Here is a 16,901-nt window from a genome sequence, read left to right on the forward strand (position 1 = left end):
TAATCGTGTTCATCAACACAGTCCCCTTTGCTTGGGAGCTTTATCTACAACCAGGTATTGTCTCCTGTTTACTAATCTGAGTTCCAGTTCTCTTCTGCAACTGCTATTTCTTGGACACTCGTATCAGTCTCCCACAATACGAAACATTAATAAGGAATGTATTCCCTGTATTCCCTTATTCCCATCAATAAGGAACCTGTATTCCCTACAGGTTTAACACACCTGTCCCATCTTTGAACAGACTTGACCACTCAGAATAGACCTAATAGTGGCCAGATTGTAAACAGTTCCTTTTAATAAACCAGCCTAACAAAAAAATCCAGACACAAATATAGAGCATCCACACTGCCAACACTGCATCTCTTCTCAGTCTGGTCTGTTGATTTCAAAGACCTGCATGAAATAAAGATTTATTTATTTTTTTTTAATACCATAGCAAGTGGAGTTTTAAAATCTTCTACATTCCCAGACTTAAAAACTGTTCAGCAGCCAGGACACTGGGCTCAGTTTTCAGGCAACTGGGGAAGAAAGAGAGCTGGATCAGCAGGAACATGCAGAATGTGAGCTCACTGCTGGTGGATCACTGTTTGCCTCTTCCAGATGGGTCCAGGCAAGAAACCTCTCCCCGGCACAGGGCAGCCAGGTTGCAGATGAAGGTATTTATGTACAGCAGCTCCTAACAAAACCATCTCCTCCACTCTGCAGCACTGGCTAAAAGCTGATCTTCAGCATCACAGGTAGGAGCCAAGTGGCAGTGTGCAAAAGGGACTGGTGAAGCAAATTCAGACAGCTGTGAGGAGCCCACTGGTACAGCCAAATAACATAGCAAATACTGCAAAAATATAACACATCACCAATACCAGGTTCTTTTCATAATGCAAGTGTGAAGCAAAGCATGATGGCTTCAACTAGAATTAAAAATTCCTAGCCACTTCAGATGAAGGGTGTTACATGGGTGTGTGGCTACAGAAGTAATAATCCCTCACATACATTTTCATAGATTCCAGAAAGACTGGGAACTTGTCTTCCAGAAAATAAATAGTTGACAATGAAAAATTAATTCGGCTCAGATGAACTCTGTCAAGCAAGACAGCTCTTCCACATCTCAGTATGTCCCAAGATGAGATAAGAAAGGAATATGATACAAATAGGCCTTGGTATCTCAGAGCAAGACCTCCCGTGGACCAGGCAGTCACCCAGTACACAGGATTTGGATGTGTGATTTCAACTACTAAGAATTTATTAAGAACTTTATTACCTCTCAAGAATCATTACTGGTAATGACTTGAACCCAGTGGTGAATTTCTGAGAGCCAGGCAGACAGCAAGTGCTGAAAAACAGTTAACTGAGACAGATTAGGCTTGAGCTTAGATACAAAGGTAGAAGTCACACTGGACCTCCTCTTATCTAGGTTATGATGAAGACTGATCTTTTTCTTCAAAATTAAAATGTGTATCAAGGCTCCTCCATAATATTTGAGAACATCTTTGGTGCCATGCAAGAAGCATCAAGGGTATTTTCATATCAGACTCCTGTAAGAAGGTTTCCTGAAGTACAGAAAAAGTAGGCACCACATAAATAAAGAGGTGGGGAGTTAGTTAACCAAAGGCAATCAGCCAACACCTTCTGGTTTGATGATGAGACAGACAAGTAGGATATTATAAGGCAGAATTCAAAGATGATTTGACACGACTCAGTCTGGTGCAGTCCTTAGTCAAACTGTCTGACATTATCACAAGTAAAAGAATAACTGGATTGCCAGAGATGAGAGAAACTGTCATGATTATATTTTCAGTACTTTTTAACACCAGTTGCCACCTATGTGATGCTTTAACTTCTGCTCAGGACAAAACAATTTGCAGTAAAAAAAAAAAAAAAAAAAAAAAGGAAAAGCAGCAGTGCATGGCTTGCCTTTATCACTACCTTTTCATTCTCAGTCCCATCACTGTAGAGTCACTCAGAGCTACAGGTGGCAGTGGGAAGCCTACTCTCTGACCATTTGACACCCCATGCTTGGGACTTGGATACTTCATGGATGATTACCATCATGCTCCCAGGACTGCAGCACCCTGGCCTGTAAGACTATCACAGATACCAGCGAGCCTTTCTTAACTGTGTCCTTTAATTTATTTTTGTTCCCATGAGTCAACGTTGCAATCAAGGTCCATACAACCAGAGACTCATCCTTCAGCAACTCCTGGCAATTCCCACCTCAGAATCACAATGATGTGAGGACTATAATTTCCACAAGTACCAGGCCAGTTGCTTAAGATATAGTTTGATTTAGTTGTTTTGACTATTGAAGCAACAGTTAAGAGCTGAAGAGAAAACAATTGTGATGTATCCAAGATCCTCTTCTCCTTGTTTTAGAAAAGCCAGCAGCTTTCTAGCAGAGCTGGAGGCGATGGAAATCAACTTCTTGCAGTCAGGTGAAGCCAATTTACCTTCTGAAATTTCAGTCTCAGCCTGTATGTGTACTAATAGCTAGCAGGCTTTTGACAGAATCCAGCATCAGTCTTACAGAAAGTAATCAGGTCTTCACAAGTACACGGATCCCAGTGATAACAGATCCCAAAGGGAATGATTCTCAGACACAGCAGTGTACCTGTGACATCAAGAAGAACGAGGGCTTTTTTCAAGACCCAGAGGCCAACTCCAACTTTTGTCCTTTAAACAAAGATTTGTACTGAAAATAGACTCCACAGAAGCAGACCCACTGAAGTATGACTGACACAATGGTATCTGACACTGAGTCAGCTCTTCCTCCTGCTTCACCACATTCCACATTATTAGGCTTTACTAGAAAGACAAAAACATCCTGCCTTAGCATTCAAAGCAATACAAAAAGTAAGGTGATTAAGATTTCTAAAATACCATTATATCCCTCAGCCTTCATGTAGTTGCTGCTACTGTATCCTGAGATCTGTCTTGTCATTACAAGTCATTATGGAGATGTCTGCTCTGTGGGGCACTAGACAGCAGAGGATTACTGAACAGGACAGAGGTAAGGTTGCTGTTGCTCTAAAGAGATCTTTAAGGACAGTTTCAAAGGTGGAGCAGCTTCACTGAACTTTCACTGACATGAATTTTCACCAACATATTTAGGATTGGAACTAGCAACTATCCAGGACTACTTAGTCCTTTCAGAAGGAGAAATCACTGTGGTGAAAAAACACTGACACCTGCAGCTTTAAAATTCTGTTACTGCATTCATACTGTATGAGTACCCCAAACCACTGAGTAGTTCCAAGTAGGAGACACAGAGGATTGGATTAATTCCCAAGGAATAGAAGACCTGAGATTAAAAAAACAATTAACAGATTAAATGCTGGCCAAGTTTCACCTCTGTCATAAACCTCTAAGGTAAGACTACAGAAGAGCTGCCCTGGAGGCAAGTGATAAACATTTCTACAGAGATGAAATTCTGTCTTTCCTGCATGAAATAGAGGCACACCTACCATAAGCTCACATGTTAAAAAGGCAAATTTTTTCTTCCTTCCCACCACCCTCATGGGTCATTACAGTGAAAGCTGGCTTGGATGAAAGAAACTCACAGCATCTCCAAAGTCAGGCTTCCTAGGCTCCCAGCACAGTCACAACAGCCAAAAACTCTCCAGAAGGGGATTCCAAACACAAACCTAAGATTCGTGCTCTGAATTACTCTCTACAGGAGCCTCTCTTGACTAGAGGCTTATCTGTGCTAAGTGCCCAAACTCCAACCACACACATCTCTGGGGTCTGGTATAAGAAAGCAATTTCAATTAGAGAAATTCCTCAACACACCAGATGTTAGAGAGCCATCTGGTGAAAAAACAACTACTTACACTTGCAAGATTGCCTCTGAGCTCTGAACTTTTTCTTAACTGAAGTTCTCCAAATAATGTTCTATTAGTAGGACAGCTGATCTAAGTCAAACTGGTACTAACATAAACTCAGTCTTAAATAAAACTGTTCTTTGGCCCACAAAGGTGGCTGGAGGTCAGAATTCACTGCACCTTGTACCACTTGCCCTAATCACTCAATCAATTGAAAAGTCAATGGTGGACATCACACAAAGCCTTACTGCAAGGAAGACCTTCTTTCCAGGTATCAAACAGCTGTATTTTCATTACTCATGCCCCTACCAGAAAGACAAGAGATCAGATACACAAATACACCATGACAAGGTCAAGACAGAAGTGTAAAAGTTTGCTCAACTGCAAGAGCTGCAGGAAACAGAGAATATTTCCATTTCCAAATTTATTGAAAAACTACTTTGCACAAGTTTTAAAAGTCAGCTCAAGACTTACTAAAGCTGAAGGTGTTCCAGAGAGGAAAAAATGTCTGATTAATATCTCAGGATGCAGATTCTCCCTCCCACTCATGGCAGAACATGTCCAAAACCCAGCCAATCTGTTACAGGAAACCATGTCTTAAACAAAGAATCTCCTCACTCAACCCTGTATATTTTCTAGGGGTTTGTTTTTCAGGCACAGAATAAAGTTACCCAAGCTAGGACAACTCCAAAGGCCCTTTCTGAGAATTTCTACTCCTAGCCAGAGGGTCCATAAACAGTAAAATATTATCACTACACTTAAATTTTATTTTCTCCCCTGACATACCCCCCCTGGAATTTCCCTACTGTGACAGCCAATTTCAGTTTACATTTCTTCTACTCATCTCCCCACTATCTAGCTGTAAACTTCACTTTCTCCAAATCCCTTTGCTGCCTTCTAGATAGATCTATTTCCAGTACAAACATTTTCAACCACTGGGAGGCTGTGAAATCTATGCAAATGTGGATTATTTTTTTTTTAAATGGAAACTAAATGAGAAATATGAAATAAGCATCTTTTGCCTCGTGTTGGCCAGTTACTGTTTTAGATTTACTACTACCTGAAAAATGAATAAAAGTTTCCACTCTACTCTGAAGAAACAATGCATTCTGAAATCTTTGGGTTCTTATGTAGGAGGTATCATAGTAATTGCAAATTTAATGTAGTCCTACATTTTTTACCAGTCACTATTTAAGGAGAAAAATATCCATAGATAAAACAAAAATCCTCTTGCATAAAAGATGATGGCTTCACTGGACTTCCTATGATTGTTCCAATGCCATTTTTCCCCTCTAACAAATAATCAAAACTTCCCAAGATCCATTTCAGCTGGTGATGGCAGGAAATACTGGATGTTAAATTTAAATATAGCCTTAATATATTGCCTCATGCTGCTGCATTGTCTGAGAGCCAAGGTCTCAAAGAGTCAGGAGCCAGATAGTAAGTCAGCCCTTTGCCTAACAAGTCATAACAGCAGTGTCATTGCAAAGGGGACAAGGGATGGAGCTTGCCAGGTGTTCCTTTTTTTAATTATTAAGTCCTATTGGCAGCACACTGGCATATTGCCTTGGGGACAGAACTAAGCTTTTGGGAAAGGATTTGAACAACTCACTCCAAAATGAGACCTCACTGCCAAAATCTAATTGGAAATGTTAGCTGTACTGTCCACAGTCAGCCTGCACAGCTTTGCTTCACAAGTATCCAGATAATGAGCAATCTGCTCTTGATCCTGCATTCAAAGTCCTTAAAGTGATTAACAGATCTGCACATGGGCAGAGTCTGGGCTTTCTGCATGCAGCCTTTACCTACCTTCTGTTGGGTACACACTGCCATTCACTTCAGGGGGACTGCATCTTTAGATGCATTTAAGACTCCCTCAGAATTTCACATCTTAAAGGGAAAACAAAGAATATAAACACTGTCTCTAGCAACGAGCAAATATTTTCTCTCTTATTACTAGCCATCCAGCAACAAATATATATATATACCTAGGAAGCAAAAGCTTTTTAATTACTCGGTACATGTGAGGGTTCAGCAAATCCATAAAGCTGGCCGACTGTCCTCTTCTATCAACCCAGAGGAGGTGATGGATGTGACAGCACAGCAGTTCTTGGATTTTAAGCCATGCAGTGCAGTATCTCTAAAGAGCTAATGCATGATGGGGGAGGGGGATAGGAAAGGCTTCCAGAGCCAAGATATATTTAGAATCGATCCTTTCACCCAGCCAAGCTGAAAAAAAAGAGTCTTATCTCTTTAGTGATCTGGTACAAAACACTTTGAATGCTTCTGGAGAACACGCAGGTGAATTTCCTGGAAAAACTGAGCTGGTAGAGCTCTGGTTTCAGACTAAATCCTACCATACTACTTACACTCAAGCAACTTTCTATCTCAGGCATGGATTATTTTATTCCTCATAATCCATTAAATCCAATAAATGCTCCAAGGAAAAAACTATAATTATATCTGTACCCTCCACAGTGCTTTCACAAATAAATCATCTTGATTTGAAAGCTTGCAACAAATCAAGAACTGTGTTAGGCAACAACAAGAAAAAGAAGAAAAGGAGAATCACATGAGTGACATTCATTGTCTCTCAAGGGCTTGTCTGAAAAGAGATTTAATAATAATGCTCGTTCAGTGGGAGCCATTTGCAGGCAAACAAACTAATATTCATGAGGAAAAAAGGAGTACAGAACTGTTTTGCTTTGGCTTCAATTTAGAGAGAGTCAATAATATCAAATACCATTCACTCCTGGAATTGGGGCTGGTTATTCCACAACCTATAAGGTAAGGAAGACTTAAAAAAGACTTCACAGGCAGCAGCAGCACCAACCACAATAGAAGCAGGGAGGGTGTGGTGTGTGTTATGGTTTGTGGTGTGTTTTTTGAAATCAGAAAGCTGTTTATTTCTTGATGTGTTTGATTTCTGTTAGTTTTCTGACCCAACTTACTCTGTGATCAGTGAGCTTAGTGACTACTACACTACCTAGTAACCAGATGACCATAACCACGTCAAAGCCACACAACTAATTGCATCAAACGAGCAAATCAATAAATCCAAAAGCAAGACTGACAACACTACAACAAGCAGAATTAGGCATATCAAGTTCTGTTAGGCAAAATTACAGGATTTCTCTTATTTTCAGGATCCTTGAAGAATGTAAAGTCAAAAGCAACCTAAGTTCTAACATCTTTCCCTAGGAGGAGAAACAACAGGAAATCTGTAATACTTTTATGGGAGGTGGGCACCATCGTATAGTGCCTTTACACATACCATCTTTACAGCAATTACCTGTAATAGCACTTCTTTGCTCCCAGAAAACCCCAATTTAAGCACAACAGTGGTGGCAAAAACCAAAATCTTAGTGGCACAAGTCTTAACCTGTTCCTAGTAAATGGAGCCACTGGCACCCTATCCTGTGCAACACATCTCAACAGCAAGCCTATAAATAAGCAAGATTGAAGCCATGCTCACAGTTTAAATGAAGACTTCCAGTTGCAACACAAAGAGCAAATCTTCACATTTCAACAGCCAAAGCAAATTCCAGAAACCTCTTTGATGGAATCTGTATGTGCATTAGATAGTTTGGTGTTCTGGGAGGGCATTTTTTTTTTTTCAGTGAGAAATGGCATTCTGACTGCTTGGATAATGCACTAAGTGGAAGGGCTGTGTGCAGTGTCAACACAAACAGCTCAGAGCAGGGCTGGCTATCCTCCAGCTTCTGCCTCCTGAAGAGAGCCCAAAACACTGCTGCACCAGCCTGCCATCACCACCAAACAACCCTTCTGCAGGCAGGGACCCCAATACTCAGTTAGCTGAGCAAGTCCTCTTCTGCCTGATCTGGAGGAAACACTGAGGAAACCAAACAACGTAATTATAAATCCTTATACATTGCAATAATTTCTGTTCTTAAGAGTATGAAGTTCTTTTACCATCTCTTTTTCACATCTGGAAAAAAGTTCAGGTCTGAGGAAGGCTGAATTTATCTTCCCACTAGAAGTCAGACAATTAAAAAGCAGTTACATGCCAGTCAATTCTGGCAACCTTTCAGAAACCAAAGTCTCACCAATCTAACTGAAACAATCCTAGAATCAGAAAGTAAAAATGGACTAAAAAGCAGCTACTTAAACACTACATCCTATATGCTGTATTTTTTCAATAGCTTAAAGATTTTACTTCTCTCAAGGGAATACAAACCACTTTCAAAATGGGATATTTACTTATAATTAAGGAATAACCTTGGGTGACGAATCAACACCTCAAAATGTACTTAAATTCAGATGCCTTCAGAGTGAATTTGTTTTGGGTATATTGAAATTCAGAAGAAACTGCTTGGTGAGAAAAGCAGAAATGAAGCTGCTGACAGAAATACCTCAAATTCAACTTAAGTTTATTGGTGTGGGACACACACACACACAAAACTGCACCTGAAAGAAGCCATTCCAGGTTTCCAGAAAAGGCACAAGGCTGCTTTCACTCTTGACTTCCTACTTAGAAATTTCAGAGAAGAGATTTCACATTTATCCCAGCTCTGCCACAGATCATCAGAGTGAACTCATGGGACAGCCACACAGAAGCCCAGGTACATCTCAGCTCTGCTCATACCTCTTCTATGGTTTCATTTGCACAATTTGGATAAAGTGCTCAGTGTCATCTTTTTGTTTGGTTGGTTTTTTAGGAGCAGAAAGAACCCTGCAGAAAAACATGCAATGGCACAAAGACACAAAAATGGTAATACCCAGTTTTTTAAAAGTCATAGACACCATCTCACTTCTTAAAAAATGAGAGAAACTCTTGGCATTCTTGCCTAGAACAATAAGGGATTCCATTTCTGAAAATGCATTTTTGCTACTTAGTGCAGATGGGAAAATACCAAAGACACCAAATTTCCATAAAATCTTTCTACTTTTCACTTGCAATTAACAGTAAAGACATTAATTCACATTCAATTAAAACAAATCAGTAGCAGGAGATGTGTTTTCATTTTGGAACCCTCAGAAATCTACTAAAACATTCTGAAAATAAGACTGCATCGTGAGGGCATCAGTCAAAGATCTCAGAAAGGAAAATAGTTGCCTTAATTTAGACAAGGTAAGAAAAAAATAAAAACCCCAAGTAAACTGTCACCCTACTTATGTAAATTCCTAGTGTCTCAAGAGCTTAAAAGCCAGTATCACTTTCAGGTATAATTTACAACTTCTAAACTAAAAACATATGAAATTAAAATTATTTTTATCATTCTGATCAACAAAATGTTGTAACATTACTGGCATGGATTTCATTGTCATATTAGAATTATTGTTATTTGGAATTTCTTTAGTCACATTACAAGTGACCAGGATATCAGCACAAAGGCTGATACCCTGGGGAGACAGAAAATTAAGCAGAATAACCAGAGCCAGAAGTTACGTACCATTAGCAACATCATATAACATATCCACAGAATCAGATAAAGGCTTAAGGGCAAAACCTGAAAAGTCATCTTTAGTCACACTTAGGTGGACAATAAGGCTGTTTGAAAGGCTTGATTTCTACTGCACACACTTTGCTCTATATATTCAAAAATAGGTTTACTGGTTTTTGCTCCCTGAACCAGAGAACATCTGCATTAGAATTAATCTCCCAGCTGCTGTCGTTGTGTGTGACCCCTGCCCCTCAAAAAATAAATCTCACATTTTAATCACTTTCCTCTTACAGGACAAGGGACCACTCAACTAAGTCCTGATCAATTATTCACCTAATGTAAAGCACTCAGATGCCACTGAAATAGCTTCACTATACTTCTTCTGTGAAGCATTACTCACAGTCATTTAATTGCACTGACAAAGGGAATACATTTGGATAGAAGGTACAGCACTGGAGTTAGTCAGCAAATCACACTGAAGTACCAGAAGCAACAACAGTGCAGGCTTCCTAACTGCTCTGCCAACATACCTTAGGGAGACCCTGGAGGAACCCTCCTCTACAACACTGCCAGAGAGAGGAATAAAGTCCTTTTCCAGAAAGACTCTTATAAACAGACTAGGATGTGAATACTGCAGCAAGACATGAGACCTGCTCATTCACATGGTACCAAGGCTGATGTGGGACATTCAGGTTCAGCTGTCCTTGGGTTGAATTTGGAGTACCTGCAATGAAGCCCTGCTTCTCAATTCTGCCCACACTTCTAAAAAAGCCAAAGAACAAGGAGTATGTTAAGTCCTAGGAACAAGTGTCCAGACACCACGTGAAAGTTAGCTCTGGTAGCAGCTTCATGAAAAGAAAAAGGCTTAGTAACTGCATAAAATAAATATGTGTTTGCAATTCTTTAGAAAGCTAGAGATTTGGATCACAGGATGCCACAAGCTTACCTTGGTGGCCCAAAAAGTAGGAGAGGTGAACACCTTCAACAAACTAGAAGGGAAGAACTACTGACTGGACTGAACCAGAATTGTTGGGGGTTAGTTTTAGTTCTGCCCTTTACTCTCTCTTTGACCTGGGCCATGTCACTTTGCTGTTAATCTTCTGTGCCACTTTGTAGAACACAAACATGGTGACTTCTAGAAAGCACTTTTCTAACTGGCATGAACACCCTCAGAAAAATCTTTCAACACAGCACAAATAAGAAGCTTGCTTTGCTGAGCCAGTTAAAAGAGGAGTAAATGTGCTTTTGCTAGTTCTCTGTGGCATTACTTAACTGGCATTATTCCTACAGCAACGCTGGCATATCTGACATTGCAGACCAAGAGAAACAAACAGGACCAGCTTCATCACTTACTTACATTACTACTTCACTAAAACCAATAGAACTGCTTTTTCTGATCCTAAGCACTAGATGTCAAGCACCTTCCTTTGGCCAGAAATGAGAGTCAAATCACAAAGAGGTGGTAAAAGAAAGGAGAACTCAAAGAGCTGTGCTAAACACAGTGATGTTGACCTCAGTAGTCATTCCTAGTTCTTGTTCTTCTCTAGATCAGCATTTATTTAGATTATATCATCATTTAGATTATATCATCATTTAGATTATATCATCATTTATTTAGATTATTTAGAAGCCTTCATATTGGGAGAGGCCTACTACAAATTCTGGAACATCCACTCAGTGGAATACCAACATGTAGATGAAGAGGGAAAGGTTAGACAAGTGAGGAAAAGAAAAACAAGCCAGAAAGAAGTCTGTCTCATTATCAAATGCCAAAAAGAAATAAATACCTATCTCCTCAGACAGTGGAACAAAAGAGTTTCCCTGTTTTATATTCTTGTGTAGTTGTACAAATGACCTGCAAGTTGGTAGTGCCACCAGAATCCTTGCTACAACTTACTGCCAACTGATCTGGCACTCAGCAAGAGTTCCATGTTCTCTAAAAAAGAAATAAAATCAATTAAAAAGTAAATAAATTTTAAAAAAACAAACAAAAAAACCCATGTGTGCCAGTTGTTCTGTGTGCTTGTTTCCTGATAGCATTCCAAAGCAATAAACCAGGCAGCCCTCAGAATCACCAAGATTTACAGTAAAAATCTGCCTCAAACAAACACAGTATTTAAAATATACAGGGCACTTTTCCTACACTCTAAACCTATCAACATTAAGCATAAAGCTATGACCATGAAAAGGAGAGAAAAACTGGAAAAACTAATGGAACTGAAAACCACCTTTTTGGTCAAAAGAAGGAAAACAGACAATTGGTTTGGAGAGTGCTTTTTGGCAAGGAGATTCTCAAGAAACAGACACCTACTGCACTCTTCAAATAATCCCCTGAAATTCAGTTTCTGTACAAGACAAGGTTACTTCACAAAGCAATCAAAATCTTATGATCTTTACTAAGCCACAAAAAATGTTGAGAACTCTTCTGTAAATTGTTCTGGTACCTCTGGCAGCTTCCACAAAGCTGCAACAACTGATTTAGAAGGATTTTTTTTCCCAAATCCCTGTACCTATATAATTGAGTCATTTTTAATACTTGTATTAAGGATTCCACTTGACTTAATTTTACTGTTCAAAACGTAACATGACTTTCACAAAACCTACACCATGAAGTGCTGCAGACATCTGAGAGGAAGGCATATTCTGATTTTCTTCTATTGTAGTAGAAAATTGTTTTAAATAAGGGAACTCTACTCTCTCCCACTCTCCCATCTTTTTCCCCAACACCCAAACTAACTTCATCCTGCAGCTTCAGATGGATGGTGCAGCTTCCAGCTGATGCTTGAAGGCAAGATAAGGTGTATGAGAATCACTATTACTGAACATAGGCAGCACCAAGCAGTAGATCAATGCAGCTGATGGTCCCATGGGAGCTCTACAGTGCTGGGAAAGAAATGTGTCTGCAAGAACTTTCAAGTTCTTGCAAGGAAAAGCTGTTCCTTCTCCAGAGACACATTACTGCTTATTGGCTACAAGCTTGTAATTCTACCTGCACAAAGCTAACAACTCACCCTGTTCTAGATTATCCACAGGAACTGAGAAAACATCAGAAAAACACAGAAAATGCAAGCCATATATAAACCAGGCTGCAATAACACACCTGGTCTACTAATCTCTATAAATTTGTAATAAGCTATCCATATAAAACAGAGCTTTCCACAATGCTTGTTGCATGTAATGGAAAAGGAATTTCAGCAATGCACTGACAGATTACTCAGGAAAGACATGAATTGAGCAAAGCTGTTTAACCTACAAAAAAACATGAGTGAAGTCTGCATGCAGGTATAGGTAATATACACTGAAGAAAAAAAACCCAAACCAAACTGAATTAAAAATGACAAGCAGAAAAGAACAAGTGTCCTCCTCCCCCCCCAAAAAAAAACCCACCATCCACCATTGTCATAATCTATTATTTAGGATACTTGCTTTATAGATACACCCAGAAGAGAACATATTTTCAAATGTTTAAAATAGTACCAACTTATTACAAATTTCTCTTAAACCACACAGCACAGAATTAAGAACTCTGTATAGCCAAATTAGAGTAAACAGTTGTTTTAATATGCCCATACCTGGGGTTTCTAATAGGTCTTATTTCAACAGTTACAAAACAATGTTTTTGATTGCTTTAAATATCTGAAGTCCTTCCTTCCAGTACCAGCTCCTACATTTATTCAGTTTCCTAAATGCACTGCTTTCTGCATATTTAACTGGGCTAGAATTTTCCTACAGAGGATCACAGAACGTTAGGGGTTGGAAGGGACCTCAAGAGATCATCAAGTCCAACCCTGACATTTCCATTCCAGGTCTGATGGTATCTTTGGTCAGGACTGCCCTGTAAATTTCTCTGCCTCTCTCACCCAAACATATGATGCATTTGAATCTTTCCACAGTCATTCCCATTCATTCTTCCTTTATTATTGCTTCCTCCCAAATCAGGAAAATTATAGGAATATACCAGACCCCTCAACTTCTCCCTGGCAATCTGCAGGGTGGTACAATTCTATACTGCTGATTCCCCATGGCAAGAGAATACTCTTGGTGCTAGCATCCATATCTGTGTTTTTCTGGTGACTTTGTGCACTGGTACCTCTAAGATGTGCTGGCTCCCTGGTTGAACTGTTTCTCTTCTACAAGTAATGGTCTCTACTCTGAATGAAACAGGCAAATACCAGAGTTAACACCTTTTTATCTTAGAAACAACTTTCATTCTAAACCTCAAAAGTTTTCAGATAGCATTAAGCAATTAGTCCTAACAGCCTATTAGCAAAACACGAAAGTATTTTCGTAGGTAAGGAGGAAAGGCCCAACATTTGAAGGCAACTATTATTTATTCACAGATGAAGCCACTCATCCACTACCCAAGCCAATCAATCCTTCATTTTACAGCATTTATCAATATGCCCATATATATATATATTGTCATATGTAAAGGAAAGGGAAAATCTAGATATCAGGGTATTTTTATAGACACTAAATATTGCCTTATATTATCAACAGGAAAACTTTAACAGTGTGAGAATAATATCATAGAACCCAACTGGAAATCTCTCCTAGTTTCTATTTCAAACTCACTAACAGTTAATTCTTTCCTTCAGGACAAACAACATCAATTCACTGCTGCAATATTTGAGACCAAAAAACCACAGGAAGGTTCTGTAAGGCCTAGAAATGTACAGGATTATAATAGTTAATGCTAGCTCTGGTGAATCTATTTAAGATATTAAAATTCCCATCTGTCAGACCTCTTTTCTAGACATTACTGCCCTTAAAGCAGAAGAGAACATGTGCTTGATCCCAGCCACCCAGTTCCTAGTGCTTTGTATTCACTCAAACCATAAGTGTTCATAATGCCACACTTATGCAAACCACTGCAGCCAACATGCAGGTAAAGCATTTGCTCCTGCCATGCAGACACAGACAAGCAGAGAGAAAGGCTGAACAGCTGCATGCAGGCATCAGGAAAGGACAAGATGATCTTTAAATCTGCAGAAGTTTGCCTCCACACTCACAATGTTCTATGAAGGCATTTGACTTCAAGTCAATTTTAAGTCTGGGAAAATTAGTAACACTCCAGAATATCCAGGTGGCATACAATAGTGCTGTCAGTATTACAGTGTACCAAAGTACAGCTGCCATGCTCTAATGGGTCACCTGCATCCTGTGTAAAGCACCATAAACATTCTGGGTGTACAACAGAACCCAGCAGGATACTTCCTTTTACCTGAGTGAAGGTTTCTCTCAGTACCATCTCTGTGATGAGAGAAGATCCCCTCCAACAAGGATGGGTTAAATCTCCTCCAGGGGTTAAACTTCCCCTCAAGGAAAACAGCCTTGCATATCATCCAAATAGCAAAATATAGCAAATAAAATGAAAATGTGAGGGCATTGATGTTTTCAAATGAACACTGGTCCTTCCAAAAAGCAGAAGGAGAACACACATTTCCATGTGTATTCCATTCCATTCCATTTCCAAGTTCAACAAGACTTCCCAACATACAGAAGTCTGCCAAAATGCCAGTAACTAAGACACTGTATATATTCATATATATATATATATATATATATATATGAATTACTGGAGAAGCATGCTGTATTTACAGTTGCATTTTGCATTTCATTTTATTTGTTTCTACAAAGTAAAAACATGTACATGTCTCCTGTGGCCTGTAACACCACGTTGTAGATAAATAAACCCCTCTAGGATTGGATTAGAGGATACAGTGGTTCACAAGACAGGATAGTTAACACCATTCCCCACTTCTCTTTGCATCATTTCTTTGCAAAAGCCTAACCCCAGTACCCTGGCTGTTCACTGTGCAGCACTTACTGTTGCTGGACTTCAGGTCACGGTGAATTATGGGAACAATTGCTTCCTCGTGCAGGTAGTTCATTCCCCTGGCAATCTGGACTGCCCAGTTCACCAGGATGTCAGGAGGTATCCTTTTACCAGACAGCACCCTATTTAGAGATCCTCCACGGGCAAATTCCATGATCAGGCAAAGATTAGGTTCCTTCAAACACACACCCCTGAGGGCAATGATGTTGGGATGCTTTAACATGGCAAAGAGCTTGGCCTCTTGGCGGACATTCTCAATGGTCTGGCTGATGTCCTCGTCGGGGTCGTAGCGAGCTGCCTTGACAGCAACCTCATCTCCTACCCAGACAGCTCGGTACACTTTTCCAAAACCCCCTATGCCAATGATTTCTTCCAGAACAAGCTCTGAGAAGTCGATCTCCAACACTAGGGAAAGAGGAGAGAAAAAGCTGTGAATATGCAGCAACCACACAACCTGTACATTAGCTGAAGGCCCGAGCTGCCCAACCTTGCAGCAAGGACCCGTTTTCACTCCACAAAACAAATGAAAGCAGCAGTCTCTTCTGACAACTGCTGATGGCAAAATATGGTGGTCAAACAGATCTTGCAGTATCCCAAAACCTGTATAAGGGACTCACTGCGAAGGGTGATGGATTTAAGGTAACAGTGGTGAATGATATGTTTAGTAAGATAGCCTCCTCTCAATACACTTTAACTCTTGAAACACTGACACCCCATAAGGCTAAAACCTCATTTTCTGTCCTCAATGACAGCACAAGATTCCAAAAGAAAAAAAAAAAAACCCACACCCATGGGCTAATCTTCACTGCCTTCACTGCAGTGCTTAATGTGACATACTTAATGCAGCACAAATTATATTTGTTCCTGCAATAAGAGATGTTCAACTGCCACTAACAGTCTTTTAGTCCTTCCCAAATCATGCTTATTCCTCCATGTCTCTACAAGCTTTGCAGATCTGTTCCCCACAGGATATGTGCCAATCAATTCTAACACTACCAACAACAGTGTGACAAACAGATGGGTCAGACCACATAGTGAGCATGCAGAGCTAGCAATTAAAAAAAAAAGTATTTTTTAATAACTCATATGCATTTTTATTACAGAAACTGTATTAACAGATTGATTGTTTTCAATTCTCCTGCACTCACAACTCTACTCTACAGCCTGCCACAGTAACTGGTGCCTATTTGGTGTTAAGGAATAAAACTCCACAGATGCAAGTCTTGATTCAGCACATAAATTGCTGCTGGAGCAAAAGATCTGAGAAAACGTGTCCTGTACAACTGCATACTAAATATAGATTATGCTCACAGATGGCCAAAAGAACCCATCCAATACTGACTGATGTAGAATGGAAATCCCACATACTGACCAAAACATGCTGAATCTGCAGAATTCACCATAGTGGCAGAGATACCACTGATGCTGCTCTGTCTGGTTATTCTGGTGGTTACTTGTTACAACCAAGAAATCTTTTAAAGTTTTAAAGGAAAAATACAATAATGCCAGGATTTAAGTAGAAAGTCACTAAGTCTATTAATACTTTCCTGCATTTCAAATAGCAAATCTGACATGGTTCCCCTGCTTTGTACAGCAGAAAGGAAGCTCAGTCTCTAGTGGACTTACTTGATGTAGGAATTAACTGAGAGTACAGTTAATTGACTGTAGTTGGAATGGATTGGATTGGATAAATTACTGGATTTTGTAGTTACTGATTGTACACACAAACCTCTCCATTGCTTTCAGAAGAAATTACATTGTCATAGAAGTCAGAGGATGTCAGATTCCACTGAAGTAAACACCTTAGTGATTCCAATCAAGCATCTTTCCTAAGTACAAGTC

General features: G+C 39.6%; 1 protein-coding gene across 1 annotated transcript in view; it reads right to left on the reverse strand.

Annotated features, from left to right (window-relative positions):
* The window catches only part of MAP3K9 (mitogen-activated protein kinase kinase kinase 9), a 44,522-nt gene that overhangs the window by 22,288 nt on the left and 5,333 nt on the right, over positions 1-16,901 (reverse strand). Inside the window, 1 exon segment of the mRNA XM_030451909.1 lies at positions 15,051-15,464. Within this exon segment, the coding sequence (XP_030307769.1) occupies positions 15,051-15,464 (414 nt within the window).

Source organism: Calypte anna, chromosome 5A, assembly GCF_003957555.1.
Source record: "Calypte anna isolate BGI_N300 chromosome 5A, bCalAnn1_v1.p, whole genome shotgun sequence".
Classification (NCBI taxonomy): domain Eukaryota; kingdom Metazoa; phylum Chordata; class Aves; order Apodiformes; family Trochilidae; genus Calypte; species Calypte anna.